At 35.8% G+C, this 15,810-nt stretch overlaps 1 protein-coding gene across 1 annotated transcript; it reads left to right on the top strand.

Moving 5' to 3' along the window:
- The first annotated feature begins 747 nt into the window (after window positions 1–747).
- Window positions 748–15,127, top strand: LOC112625325 (alcohol dehydrogenase 1A-like). The gene is given in 9 exon segments (XM_025386592.1): window positions 748–872; window positions 4,087–4,188; window positions 4,775–4,913; window positions 7,007–7,094; window positions 7,192–7,411; window positions 8,850–9,110; window positions 11,193–11,328; window positions 11,908–12,046; window positions 14,845–15,127. Coding segments are annotated over 9 exon segments (1,128 nt in total). The 5' UTR covers window positions 748–854; the 3' UTR covers window positions 14,870–15,127.
- The last annotated feature ends 683 nt before the right edge of the window (window positions 15,128–15,810 follow it).

The following is a 15,810-nucleotide window of genomic DNA, read 5'->3' as shown; positions in this document are numbered from 1 at the left end:
ACAGTCATTTAAAATAGTGGAATTATTCTTCTTCATCTTACAGGTAAACAAACTAAGGCAAAAAAGAAAGTGAAATAATAAGTGCCAGTACGCAGAGCTAGTAAGGAATAGGGTCTGCCAAGTCCCAAAAGGCATGCCATCACTGCTGCCCCAAACTGCCTGTGGCACAGATAGAGGTCATGTCTTATTCATCCCTGCCATCCACTGGACCCAGCTTAGTGCCTGACACACAGAGGGGCTCAGTCAATGCTGATTGGTTTGAGGTGCAGCAAAAATGCCTAGCAGGGTGAGCACCTTTGCTGTGATTGAGTATCTGATTCTCTATGAAGAGAAGGGGAGTCCTGAGTCAAACACATTCTTCTGGCTCCTGACTCTCACCTTTATTTGCCCTGCTTCTTTGCTCCTCCTTCTTCCTACCTGCACCATTCGGATTCAAAGCTGGAGCTTAGTGCAGACAAAGGGAAAACAGAACTTTGAACGACCACTGTGGGATTATGAGAGGAGAAACAAGAAATTTGACAGCTGAGGAATAAAGTGAGGAGAAGAGAAAGTGATTAAGCTTTATCACTTTAACTTAATATTTAACCTAATGAAAACAAAATCTTATCTGAAATTGGAAAAATCAATGTATTGATTGTTGGTTCATTGCCCTCTTCTTTATGATTTGACAGTCTGAGAATAATCTGATGGGTGTGGCTTAAAGATGTGGATCATGTGGGGAACTGGAATTGGGTGTTATTCAAGCAAAAAAAAAAATAAATACCTGTACAATACACCTGCTTTATGCACTTGAGCAGGGAAGAAATCCACAGGGACTCACCTGTCTCCTGGTCTGCAGAGAAGACAGAATCAACATGAGCACAGCAGGAAAAGTAAGCAAAAACTATATTACTGTTGGAACTATATGCTCATCAATAAAACAAAGAAAGGAATACAGTATTTGATTAACAATTTAAAATTCATACCTAAATTAGAAATGATACACTGAAATATGATATGCAATATATGCTACAATATGGAATGTATACTGAACTACAGTGAAAATAAGCTATTCCTAAATACCTTCAAAAAGAATGTATAGAATCTGTATCTATTGTTTATTTCCTACATTAAAGACATTTGCAATAAAGTCATAGATTATTCCAAGCTAATCATGATTAATTTGTAAAGCCAAAGTTAGAAATGTCTTTCATCAAGAAGTTTTCTTTATATTAAGGTACCATAATTTCAATGTATTATTATTTGTATTTATATTTTTTTGTGAACACGAGAAAGTCTGATGAAAGTTTTATGAGAGGATTTGATTTAGAAGACTTTGAAGTACCCTTTAACCTTAACATAAAAAACTTTACAAAATGCTCATTGGTCCCACAGCATTAGAATCATGAAGGTTAAGCAAGACAACATCAACATTCAAATTCTGATTTAAAAGGGTCTAGCAGGACACAATTCTGGCAATTTCCAGTGTAATCCTATGGAACAGTATCTTCCCCATATAAAAATCAATATGGTCTTACAGAAAATTAATAATACAATTTGAATCACTTATCAGCACTAGGAACACAGATATTTGGTTTTGCCTTCCATAAATCTCTTAATTGTCCAATGTGTTTACAGGTGCACAAAAATGCATGTGGTAATACAATATAATCAATTGATATTTAACTGCCTAATTACAAAAATTTGTGCAACAATTTCCAGTCCTTTTTTGTGTTAGCAGTGTATTGCACAGTAAAATATCTCACTATGATAACTCAATTTAAAGGCTCTGAGGCTTCTCTATACACTCTGTGACAAAACAGGCTCATATCAATAAGACTAGTTGGAAATCACATGAGTATCCCATTGGTACTGTTCTTATTCCACCTCACTTTCATTCATTACTGATTAATATATACATTCCACGTAGAAAATAATTAACAAAAAAATTAAATTTACCAAACTCAACTTAAAAAGAAATAATGAGTTCCTAGAGCAAAAGTATAAACCAATCATATTAATGGAAATAATAACTGATGAAATAGACAATTATTCCTCCCCTCTTGGGCACAACATCAATAACTCAGTTTGTTGTCAGCATTTCATTTATGTTTATCCATCCTGCATTGTATTTTCTTCAAATGCTAAATGGTGACAATATTAACATCTATTTTGTAAAGTAGTTGTGTTGTGATAATTCAATAAATTAATACTATAAAGAACTTAAAATAGCATTTGGTATATAGAAATAAGTCAGTAAATATTAGCCACTATTATTATTGTTGCTATTTAACTTTTTGCTAACTTTCTACTGCCACCAAGTAGTGAAAACATAAGGTTAGATTCATCTTTATTCTCTGGAAAGCCAGCTTTGAGACTTTAGAGAAATTATTTAATCACTGAATCAATGGATCCTCAATTATTTCAGCTGTAAAATAAAGCCAGTAATTCAATAGCACTGTCCTGGTAGCATCCTTATGAGATTTAAAAATAATGCATGTTGTTTACAGCAACACAATTTGCAATTACAAAAATACAGAACCAACCTAAATGCCCATCAACAAAAGAGTAGATAAGGAAAATATGGTGTGTGTATACCATGGAATGCTACTCAGCCATTAAATAGAATAAAATAAAATAATGGCCTTTGCAGCAACTTGGATGGAGCTGAAGACCATTATTCTAAGTAATTCAGAAATGGAAAACCAGACATCATATGTTCTCATGTATAAGAGGGAGTTAAGCTATGAGGATACAAAGGCATAAAAATGATATCATGAACTTTGGAAACTCGAGGGGGAAGATTGAAAGGGGAGGTGAAAGATAAAAGACTACATATTGGGTTCAGTGTACACTGCTTGAGTGAAGGGTGCACCGAAATCTGAGAAATCACCACTAAAGAGCTTACCCAGGTAACCAGAAAACACCTGCACCCCCAAAACTATTGAAATTAAAGATAAATTTTATAAATAAATATAATGCATATAACTCACCCAGCACAGGCCACAATGTGCCTATCGCATCATAGGCCCCTGATAATCAGGAACTTCTACTATTAGTACCTTACTTCCAAGTATTCTGACATTTATTTTGCATTGATCATGTTGAACATTCTGCAAAGTTGAATAATTTGACAAATAAATCATGACAATGAATTGTCAGAAGAATATATTACAATTGAATTTTTATCATAATTGCAATTTTGTTGATTCTGGAAAGAGTTCTGTGAATTGTACATGCTTAACCACAATGACGACAGATATTACAGTACACTACCAAGCACTGGAAATTATGTGTTCATCTTTTATTTTTAAGAACATCTATGGATAAGATCTGCTAGCTAGAAATTCAAACACACAGTGTCTCCAATTTTGAAATATGTATGTGTAGGTCTGAGTGTATACACACACACACACACACACACACACAAAACCAACTCCAACCTTTGTAATTTGGGGCTCAAGTCAAAGCTGGAAGGAGTCTCTACACATAGATCAGATAACAGTACAGGCTCTCAAAGCTAAGTTGCAAATGGGTGTTGGAAGAAGTAACACACAGAAGTGGTGGAGAGAGAAAATTAAAAGAGGAGAATAGGAAAAGAGAGAGAGAAAGAGATGCCATCCCAGGCAGGAAGATAAATGTATCCTTATAAAGTCAGATCCTTTTGGCCTAAGCAGAAAATTGAGCAAGAAAGCAGTGTATTTTATTTGAACAGACACTGACTCTGTTAGCAAAATGAAGGTGACTTAGAATTTCATGTACCAGCCAATAATTGTGGGTGAAGAGATGTTTTCAGCACAGCATTAGGAAATGTCAGGATTAAACAACTTTGGAGAAAACAACAACAACAACATAAGGATGGCCTTAATGAATATATTCCATTTTATCTCAGTGTGTTATTATAGTTAACTGTTTATCTTTCTTTATGTTATTCCTTTTTTAAAATATATTTTTTTCTCTTTATAAATCAGAGGTGATCATTTCTATGGAGCACTTGTTAGGTACCAGACATGGGACTAGATGTTGCATGTACAAAGATTAAATGCCACAATGTCTGACTGCAAGTGTGCGAACACACTGGTACCAACTCTCTGTTTGCTTTTCTAGGTAATCAAATGCAAAGCAGCTGTGCTATGGGAGTTAAAGAAACCCTTTTCCATTGAGGAGGTGGAGGTTGCCCCTCCCAAGGCCCATGAAGTTCGTATTAAGGTGAAATACATTTTTCCATTTGTATTTAAGTTTTAAAAATGCAGAAAAGTTAAAAAACGGAAACAACCAAAAATCCTGAGTCATTTCTATATAATCATCCAGAAAATACTTGTTTTCAAAGAAAGTTATAAATATAAATTATTAAATTTTTTAAAAGTGCATACAGTGTAATTTCAGTAAAATACAAAAGAATTTATGTGTTTGTACAGAAAAAAAATTCAAAGGGATATATATCAAGACTTCAGAATCAATTAGCATTAGATGTTTTTATGTATTAATTTGCAATTTCTACTACTTTTTTTTAAAAGCATGCATTCTTGGATATTATTTAAGACTTCACTATTTCAAGATCAGTTACTTCACAGATTATTCTAAATTGTTTACTTCAAGAATGGAAGGTAGAGGAGGGTTTCAGCCTGGTTAACCTTGAGGGTAAACTGAATCTTTCATACATGGGAATAGTAGGGATTATTAGCAAAACCCTTGAAAACATTTTGGAAGCACAATTTCAGGAAACTGGGATTTTTAAATTCACCTGAGACTCATAATCTTTTGGGAATCTAAGCATCTTCTCTTCACTCTGTAGATGGCGGCTGTAGGAATCTGTAGCACTGATGACCACGTGGTTAGTGGTAACATGGTGACCCCACTTCCTGTGATTTTAGGCCATGAGGCAGCCGGCATCGTGGAGAATGTTGGAGAAGGGGTGACTACAGTCGAACCAGGTACAGGATTCACACTCAGGAAACATGCTTGTTCACGATCCTAAGATTTTCCCGCCTGGATGAGGAAACCGGCAATGAGGGACGAAAGCGCTTGCAGAAGGTCACCGCGCAGCCAGGACTTCAGGGGTTTCCTCTTTCCCTCTCTGCCTGCCTGACTCAAGCATGTATGTCTTCAGGCAGGCATGTATTCTACCCTTCAACCATTATGTACTGAGCATCTGCTAGATGCCAGGCACTAGGTTGGAGCCTGGAGATATGTGAGGATCAAAAGGGACACAGTGCCTACCAGTGTGGCATTCATAATCTAATAACTTCATGTTAATGTTGCTGAACACGGTCTTCTTCTATCAGGGCCCAGACAACTAGAAATGGGAGGAGGGAAAAAAACATAAGTATGGAAACTGTTCTGTGCTGAGTTCACAAGGTGGAGGCTACACGGCTACAACTGAATAAACATGGCCTTTTCTTAGGTGACCTATGCAGCCACATCACCAATCTCCTCTTCCAACATGGTCACTCTTCCTGAGCATGGAATCAATGAAACTGACTAGGTGAAAGGAAATGAAAGAAACATAGAAGGAGCCATCCACCATCAACAATGTCTGCCTTATTACCTTCAGCCATGCTTAATTGTGACTGGTTACAGATTACTAATTATAAAGGAAGAATAACTAGGACATTTCCATACCATCATTTTCACATAAATTTTACCTACAAAATGTTACGGGGCAACCATTTTTCTTGGACTTGTGGAATAGGTAGCATAGGTAATTAAAAATAAAAATTATGTTTAATTCTAAAAAATCACTTTCATTTCATTTTATTTTTTATTTTTATTTTTATTTATTTTTTTTTTTATTTATTTTTTTGAGATGGAGTCTCGCTCTGTCGCCCAGGCTGAAGTACAGTGGCGCAATCTCAGCTCACTGTAACTTCCACCTCCCGGGTTCACACCATTCTCCTGCCTCAGCCTACCGAGTAGCTGGGACCACAGGCACCCACCACCATGACCAGCTAATTTTTTGTATTTTTAGTAGAGACGGGGTTTCACCATATTAGTCAGGATGGTCTCAATCTCCTGACCTCATGATCTGCCCACCTCGGCCTCCCAAAATGCTGGGATTACAGTCTAGAAAATCACTTTAGGCACTAGATTGGACCTGCCACTTCACCAAATACTTATTTGAACTGTAAACAGAAAAATAAAATGAACTGTCCAATTTGGGTTTCAGCTCCTACTAATTTCTTTAGTAGTAATAAATTAATAACTACTAAATAATAACTAATAACTGCTAAACTACTACTAATAACTACTAAATAATACTAATAATCACTAACTAGTTAGTAATAAGTTAATAACAAAATGACACCCTTACTTTTTACCTGTGCTCACTCCACTATAACAGGAAAAGTAGATAATTCACAAATTACCAGCTAAAAACATTTCAAAGTCAGTTCTTATCCTAAAAGTCCCTAACTTATTGTGGAGGGTTGAAATTTCCAGAGGAATTTCTGGAATTGTTCTTTGTCCCATTTTTGATAGTTTTCCTCAAAAAAAGAACTAAGATCATTTTTTAAAAGCATTCATTTCATAATAAAGATAAACCTAGTCACTTTGAAAAGAAAAGAAGTAGTTCAAAATTCTCATTTTTATTGTAAATCAAACTATAACAAAAAACAGGTCTTACCAACATCTAGTGGCACTATTATACCCTACTTTCAACTAAAATTTATATTTCTGCTTACATTAAGATTTAAATAGTTAAGGATTAAATTAAATGTTTGTAAAGCCTCCAGGAGAAATTGATACACTACATAAAAGTAACTATTAATACAGTGGAAGCAATTTTTCTAATCCATGTTGTTTCCCATATTTGCATTTCCTCTCTAGGAATCTTCAGGCACTTATAAACCCAAACTGGAAACAAGGCTGTGGCAGGAAACGGCACATGACATAGTTGTGATTGGACTGTATTTCTTGGAGACTTTTAAAGACACATGCTTCTAATGTTTCAAAGACATGTGAGCTTCCAGTTTATGATCTATTAATACTGGATATAAATTGTAAAAGAATTTGTTTTATCCCTCTCCAGGTGATAAAGTCATCCCACTCGTTGTTCCTCAGTGTGGAAAATGCAGAATTTGTAAAACCCCGGAAAGGAACTACTGCTTGAAAAACGAGTAGGTTTCTGATGCTCTCCCTGCACAGACATTGAGTTTGCACATTAGTTATGCTCCTGTCTCATGCCTTTGTGTGTCTGTGTATTGCACTGCCCAGTGTGAGCAATCCTCGGGGGACCCTGCAGGATGGCACCAGCAGGTTCACCTGCAGGGGGAAGCCCATCCACCACTTCCTCGGTGTCAGCAGCTTCTCTCAGTACACGGTGGTGGATGAGAATGCGGTAGCCAAAATTGACGCAGCCTCACCCATGGAGAAAGTCCGCCTTATTGGCTGTGGATTTTCAACTGGTTATGGGTCTGCAGTCAAAGTTGCCAAGGTAAGAATGACAACGGGTGATAAAAACAGTTACACGCAGACTGTCAGGAACCCAAAGGGAAGCAATTTCTCACAAGAATCAAAGACTATTTTTGTAGATTTTGAATGTTGGCTAAGAATAGAAACACAATCCAGAAAGAATTGAGAGCACATGCTAGAAATTTCATGTGTTTATCAGATTAAAAAGTTGTTGAGAGTTAAGAAAATGTAAAGATTTCGTTTTCAATAATTACTCTTCTGTATTTGCTCTTTATGAGATCATGAAATATTAGGCCTGAGAACTCATTTAGTAATTCATTCAACAATTGGAGAGCACCTACACATGCCTCTGGCACCATAGGTTCTGCTAAGTTCTGAGATAGCAAAAATAAATAAAATGAAGCGTTTGCTTCATCTTTCTCAAATCTCCTGCTGAATCTTAGATCACGATACATAATTATTAGTACTTTTAAATCACAGTCACAAGCCTTGTATTTTTGTAAGTAAGATAGAAACTGGTGTTGTCCCCCATAGTATTGAATACTACTTGGAGAATGAATTATTGAATGAATGGACACCCTTAAGGGTATATAAGAGTGAGATTATTTGGAACAGGAAGAGGATGTTACCCAAAATGAAGGCAGACTATGGGAGACTAGGTTTAATAAATATCCCCTAGCCAACTAAGAAAAATTAGATGGCATCTTTTCCAAATTTCTATGACTTTAGCTCTTAGTCCCTTGTTCAATTGCCTCATCTATTATAACGGGTGATCTAAGTGAGCCTACCCAAGAACAGAAGCTGAGGATACTCATAACAATAGATTTTATTATTAAAATATAGACTAATATTTCATTGCTGTGTTATTCACTAGTGTATTTTTTAAAGCAGGAATATACTACTCACAACTACTGAACATAAATGAACCAAGGAGTTAATTACTGATGGTTTAAGTGGAATATTTTTCAGTCTCTTGGAGTAACCTTTTCCATTTACTTTATTTTTCAAATATTGCCTTTGTGTACGTATGAGATACTGAAGCTGGCTATCAAGGGGTTTCAGCAATCGAGAGTCCCTTCAAGACTGTAATCACTGCCATCTGGATCTCAAAGATCATCCAGTCCCCTTGTTCCCAGCCTGACTTTCCCATTGGAGTCACCTGGGGACTGAGTTCCACCTGCAGAGATTCTCATTTAATTGACATGGGCTGTGACCTGGACTGTGGGATAATTTTAAACCTGCCCAGATGAATCTAATATGCATCAGTTTGAGAACCACTCAACAATTTCAACTCCCTGAATTTAAAAATAAAGCAATTGAAACCAAAAGAGTTTTTGTTAACAGATTGAACAGAAGAGTTTGAGCAGCTCTTGATAAACACTAGCCATGGCACCTTATAAAGCTTAGGCACTTTCAAACAACCGTTGCTTAATCTATTCTTGCATTTTCTGAAAATACAGGTAACCCCAGGCTCTACCTGTGCTGTGTTTGGCCTGGGAGGGGTCGGTCTATCTGCTGTTATGGGCTGTAAAGCAGCTGGAGCAGCCAGAATCATTGCGGTGGACATCAACAAGGACAAATTTGCAAAGGCCAAAGAGTTGGGTGCCACTGAATGCATCAACCCTCAAGACTACAAGAAACCCATCCAGGAGGTGCTAAAGGAAATGACTGATGGAGGTGTGGATTTTTCATTTGAAGTCATCGGTCGGCTTGATACCATGGTATGTACCATGACATGCCCTGAGATTTCTGCCTCTGCAACCTGGAGGATGCATTTAGGCTGCAGAATATATGTTTTATGTATAAAGGATATTTTTAATGATTAATGGAAATTTCCCATCATCTGTTTGTTACCTGGCTTGTTTAATTTATTGTTATGAGAAATCTTTCATTCTATCAACTATGCAAACCTGTCTCAAGTCATATTTCCTCTAGAGGAAAAGCAAAGGGCTTGTTTTTCTTAACTGAGCGATTACAGATAACTTTGTTAATTTTTAATTAAAAATTATAGGTTCAAGTAAACATAAATAATACAAATTCTGTTCTCAAATTGGAATGTTTTATTTTTCTTCCACATTCTTAACAAAAATGATTTAATAATTTTGCATGTGTTCTTAATAAATTCCAATTATTTTTTACATATTAGTATTTGGCCAAAAGAAATGAGCAATTTTAGGCCAACTATTGTTTTATTAACAAAAATATGCCCTAAGGAAAGTGACTGCTCAAATGCATCACTATATTTTATCACAGAAACTGGACAGTATCTGGTACAAAACTAGTACCCAATACTAGTAGGACTGAATACTTTCAAAAGTCAACAGATGTTTACCACCCCCCAAATTTCAAAGCTACATACTCATGGCATTGTTTATAGATTATATGAGACAATGCATGTAATGTACTTAGCACAGTGCCACGTGTCATATGGTAAGCTCCCAATAAATGTCAGCTGTCCTTTTCTCTTTTTCTTTGAGACAGGGTCTCACTCTGTCACTTAGGCTGAAGTGCAGTGGCATAATTATAACTCACTACAGCCTCAACCTCCTGAGCTCAAGCAATTCTCCTACCTTACCCTCCAAAAATGCTGAAAATATAGGAACAAGCTACCATGCCCAGCCTCAGTTGGCATTGTTGATATGAAATACTATTTCCAATCTTGCAGTACTTACACCATCTTTGGCTTATTGCATGGTATTACTTTCAAACAGTTACAAATATCAAAGGCAATGGAAAGCACATCTCTAGCTATATTTCACCTACCCAGAGTTCTCTAGAATCCTACTGAAAAAGTCTCCAGAGTCCAACACATTTCCATTGCTGAGATTTTCTAGAGGGTCCAGCAGTGTGGGTAATGCGGAGCAGCACCCTGAGATCAATGTTCTCAGCAGCCTTGACCTCGAACAAATGCCACAGATGAATGAAGTGTCAAGAGATTACAACTTTTTCCAGGGCTATAGCTTTTCTCCTAATGTTCTTTTTCTATACCTTCCTCCATTTTCTCATGTGGAACTGGAGTGTACCTTATCTCAAGATACCAAATATCTCACAGCCACATGTTCTGAGGATGTCTGGTCTTCCAAAGGCCAGAATCCAAAATCAAAGAACTAATCATTATATATCTTGGGGCAATCCTAAACCATTTTCTAACTATAGAACATGTTCAGAAAGCTGATTGGAAAATACTTTCCGAACTGTCCTTTGAGGTTCCCTAATAATCAGTGTATTTTAATGTAAAACCTATATATATTTGGGGAGATAAAAACAATGTTTAAAACATGTCCATTTTGAGAAATGGACAGTAGAATTGTAGTATGTTAAAAAAGGAGACCATCAAGTGGACAAGAGACAAATTTTGGTGATATAATCATTTATTTTGTTTCCCATTAAAATATGTGGTTGAAAGTAATGGGTTCAAAATACCTATATAATAAATCAATGAAAAGTGAATTAACCAACTCACAGATTGCCTAAGAATTATGTGATGATGAAATTCTATGCTTATATAAGGAACTGGACTTAATATATATTTGTGATGATGTCTATCTCTTTATTCCTTTATTAGGAAGAATTAAGTGCACTCCAATTTATTCATCCATTCTTTCATTAAAAAAACATTTTCTGGGCATTTCCTAAATCCACAGCACTATCCTATGCAAAAAAGGGGAATGAAGGAGCAAAAGACATGATCTCTTCCCTCTACACACTCAAAATCCAGCTAAGTCTATTACATGATATTGTGCATTATGAGTAGGAACTATGCCACTCCACGTTAAGGATGCTAAATATTCACTTTATTCCAGATGGCTTCCCTGTTATGTTGTCATGAGGCATGTGGCACAAGTGTCATCATAGGGGTACCTCCTGATTCCCAGAACCTCTCAATAAACCCTATGCTGCTACTGACTGGACGCACCTGAAAGGGAGCTATTTTTGGTGGTATGTGGTTAGGCTCGGAGCCAAATTCTCATTAACCTCAGCATATCTCCCCTTTTACAAGTGATAAGGAAAGGTTTTGAAGAGCAGATCAAAAATAAATTAAAATTCATTTTCTATCTATAGTCTCCAAATCAACTAGGTACGGAACTAATGCAAGCAGAAGGTCCCAAAATAGACATTTCTGATGTCACCATTAACAAAGACCATTCATCTCCATCTATTTTTGTACTTGGGACTGTGTAAGGCATGGGAATTTCTAGTAAGACACAGAAATCTACAACGATATTTCATATCTACACCCAAATTTAGACAACTGTTAAATATGTTCCTTTGGGCATAACATCAGTACCATGATTTCTCTGTGGGAGAGAGAATAACCAGGGACCCTTGTTTATCTGTGATTTTTTTTTAAGTCTGAGCTCTATAAAAGCTTACTGAAGTACTCTATCTCTTACTAACCTCAGTCATTGCAGTCTGGAAGCAGCACCTTTTCTAAACTTTCATTTATTTGGAAAATTTTCTCTTCAATTCTCCTACTTAACCTTGTTGAATCTAACTATGATACCGTCTTCTTTTCAGGCTACAAGAGTAAAGAATGTGTCCCAAAACTTGTGGCTGATTTTATGGCTAAGAAGTTTTCATTGGATGCATTAATAACCCATGTTTTACCTTTTGAAAAAATAAATGAAGGATTTGACCTGCTTCACTCTGGGAAAAGGTAGATTTTAAGTTAGTTTTCTGTTTTGCTTTTTATCTACCATAGGGGATTGTCTAGCAGAAAATGAAAAGGTGGAAGGACGAGAAAAATTAGAGTGCCTTCGTTTTTCCATTACCTGTTCAGTCTTTACATGGAGAGCGTGTAAGAAAAGTTTAAAACTTCTGTGAGATGCTAAAAACAGCTGCTTTGCATTTCCTATTCTGCTGAAGCCAAATAATGTTGATTACTGCAAATCTGAATGATTAGAGCCACTAAGCCTTCTTTAAAAGAGAATAATCACCTTTGCTTTAAAAAAAAAAAAAAATTCTATTTAAACAACCATAATTATAACGTGGTGTCATTGAAGCCTCTACCTGCCACCTATATAAAGCTGACATTAGGTGGCTGTATATTTAAATAATTTTCAGGACATCCTCAACATTTTCATTATTGGAGTATGTGAAACTACATTTGGTTTGTTTTCCAAGCAGATCTTACTAGTTTTTTCTTTTTCCTTTTTTTACTTTTATGGTTTACAAAAATTTTTTTTCAGTAAAATTTATTGTAAAAGAGAAGTATACTAAACACTATTGTAAATGTTTGGCTTACTTTTTGTCTGAAGCTTAGAAAACTAAGCCAATTCTATTTCCTGTCTCTAACACTTAACTCTTACAACCAGCTAATAAAATGAATTTTGTCACCTGCATTTACATGAGGCACAACTGGAAACAGGCAGTTATACCTAACCTCTGCCTTCTAGCTCCAGAGTCTGAGATTTTTCTGCTATCCCATTCTTATTTTCACAAGATTTTCAACTTTAAATAGTGTTTCTTTGGCACTCACAAAATTATTATAGTAGACACTTTAACCGACAACATTGTTGAGGAGGAAAAGAAACTAGCACCCACAGAGTGCCAGCTGTTCTACTAAGTGTCTTACCTGCACTATCTTATGTGATTCCCAGGCAATGCTCAGTGTCAGTCTCAATCTCACTATGTTAGAGAAGAGAAAACTGAGACTCGGAGAAGACATGACTTGGTCATAAATCATCAGATGATAGGAAGGAGAGCCAGAATTCAAAGGTAGATCTTGTTGTTAGCAAATCTATTCACTTCTATTAAACCATACTGCCCCTCAAGAGTGCATGGATATATGGACAACAGTAGCCATCAAAGGTTAGTTATCTTTGATATCATCATTATTATCATTGACATCATCATCATGATCATCATCATCATCATAGGATTGAAAAGATGATGGCAAATATAGAGATGAACAAAACCAGAGGACAGTGTTGAGCAACATTAGAAGTCATGAAGCATGCCTAAATTCACTTTATGAGAATGTCATATAGTAATATGCATATGTAAATATAATTAATCCTATCAATAAAACGAGATTAAAAATTGTAACATTCAATATTGGTAAGACTAAGGTGGCTAGGCACTTTCATGTACTTTCAGTAGTAATTGATACATCCTTTTGGGAAAGCAATTTGGTAATATGTGTCAGAAACCCTTAAAAAAAACTGGATCTTTTGTTCCAGCAATTCCATTTCTAGAAATCTATTCTACAGAAATAATCAACTATTCAAACATACATATGTGTTTCAGCATGTTTACTTGTTTCTGTAATATCAAACATTAGAAACATTCTAAATTTCAACATGAGGAAAATGGTTTAATAAATTCCAATCAGCTATTAGAAATGAATGAAGCCATCAAAAAGAAATGACATCATTGGGAGATTCTCATGATATAATTTAGGCTAATATAATAAAGAATATAAATTTTATATATAATATCTCAAATTTTCAACAAGAGCAGTAAAACTTATACATATGTCTAGTAAAAAGTTGATAGAAATTCAAGAAAACATTGAGGATGACTATTTCTAGGTTGGGGCATTATGGATTACTTTTACTTTCTTCTTTCTGCCGTCCTGTATTCTCTGAATTATGTGCATATATGTTTCTTATATATGCATATGCATATACTCATATATTTTAAAAAGTATTAAAGAGTCACGAAGACCATTATTTTCTTAAAATATTCATGAGAAGTTGGTTTGTAGAAAGGGCATTAATTCTAATGTAAATGTTACGTTTCTAATATTCACAAGAATGAAGTATCTTGGAATTAATACAAATCGACTTTATTCTCTACTTCTAAGAATCCTTAAACATCTCTATATCAAAGGTCTTTTAAACTTCCGGCATGGTCTTAAATTTGTTAAATTATCAGTTCTTTCGGGCAAGTTATTTATCATCTTATAACGTGTGCAGATTTGTATTTGAGTTTTAATTCCAAAACTCTATACTAGATGTGCGACCAGACAAAGTTACAAATCTTTCTAAGTCTTGGTGTTTATAATCTCTAAAATCAAAATAATATGAAAACCTACCTCCTAGTGTTGATGTTTAGGTTGAAGTTTAAGTGAGAATATGCATGAAGAATGCGACAAATAGCAAAAACTTATCACAAGTTATTATCCATTGTTGTATTTTATATTCCTTATTATACCAGGAACATGGGCACACAAGAATGATTTTTTGAAGATGCTAATGTGGTATTGAAGTCTAAACGACAGGCACACTCAGAATGTTGTGAGTGAGCTTAAAGTTGAGGAAAACACAAGAGAAAACCAAAAAAGATGAACTTTCCTTTGACTTGACTTGACCCAAATGCATGGGGGTGGGATTAGAGTGACTGAGAACAGACAGATTTTCACTTAGGCATTTCAAATGCTCCTTGGACTCTCACATGGAAGCATGTGGGTTGTCTAAATGTTAATACAATGTCTCTTCTTTCCTACTGCAGTATCCGTACCATCCTAATGTTTTGAGACAATACAGATGTTTTCCATTGTGGCAGTCTTCAGCCTCCTCTACTCTACCTGATCTGCAGCAACAGCTGGGAAATATCATTAATTCTGCTCTTCAGAGATGTTATCAATAAATTACATGTGGGGGCTTTCCAAAGAAATTGAAATTGATGTAAAATTATTTTTCAAGCAAATGTCTAAAATCCAAATGAGAACTAAATAAAGTGTTGAACATCAGCTGGGGAATTGAAGCCAATAAACCTTCCTTCTTATCCATTCTACTTGTGTCATCTTTGCCATTGAGAAAAGCTATCTCCTATGACTTCTTGCATTTTTGGTATCTTCATAATCTTTAGTCATTGAATCCAGTGGAGGGGAACCTTCACTTGCCCTGAACACACACGTGCTGAGCCACTGTGCTTGAAGTCTCCTACCTCTTATCTCAATTTTGTGACTCATGCACAAGCTTCAGTAGCCAATTTGATCAAGTGGAAGAAAGGGTATCAGTGATTGAAGATCAAATGAATGAAATGAAGCAAGAAGAGAAGTTTAGAGAAAAAAGAGTAAAAAGAAACAAGCAAAGCCTCCAAGAAATATGGGACTATGGGAAAAGACTAAATCTACATCTGATTGGTGTGCCTGAAAGTGACGGGGAGAATGGAACCAAGTTGGAAAACACTCTTCAGGATACTATCCAGGAGAACTTCCCCAACCTAGCAAGGCAGGCCAACATTCAAATTCAGGAAATACAGAGAATGCCACAAAGATACTCCTCGAGAAGAGCAACTCCAAGACACAAAATTATAATATTCACCAAAGTTGAAATGAAGGAAAAAATGTTAAGGGCAGCCAGAGAGAAATGTCTGGTTACCCACAAAGGAAAGCCCATCAGACAAACAGCAGATCTCTCATCGGAAACCTTAAAAGCCAGAAGAGAGTGGGGACAATATTCAACATCTAAA

The sequence above is a fragment of the Theropithecus gelada genome, chromosome 5 (assembly GCF_003255815.1).
Source record: "Theropithecus gelada isolate Dixy chromosome 5, Tgel_1.0, whole genome shotgun sequence".
Lineage (NCBI taxonomy): Eukaryota > Metazoa > Chordata > Mammalia > Primates > Cercopithecidae > Theropithecus > Theropithecus gelada.
This window is presented reverse-complemented; position numbering and strand designations above follow the sequence as displayed.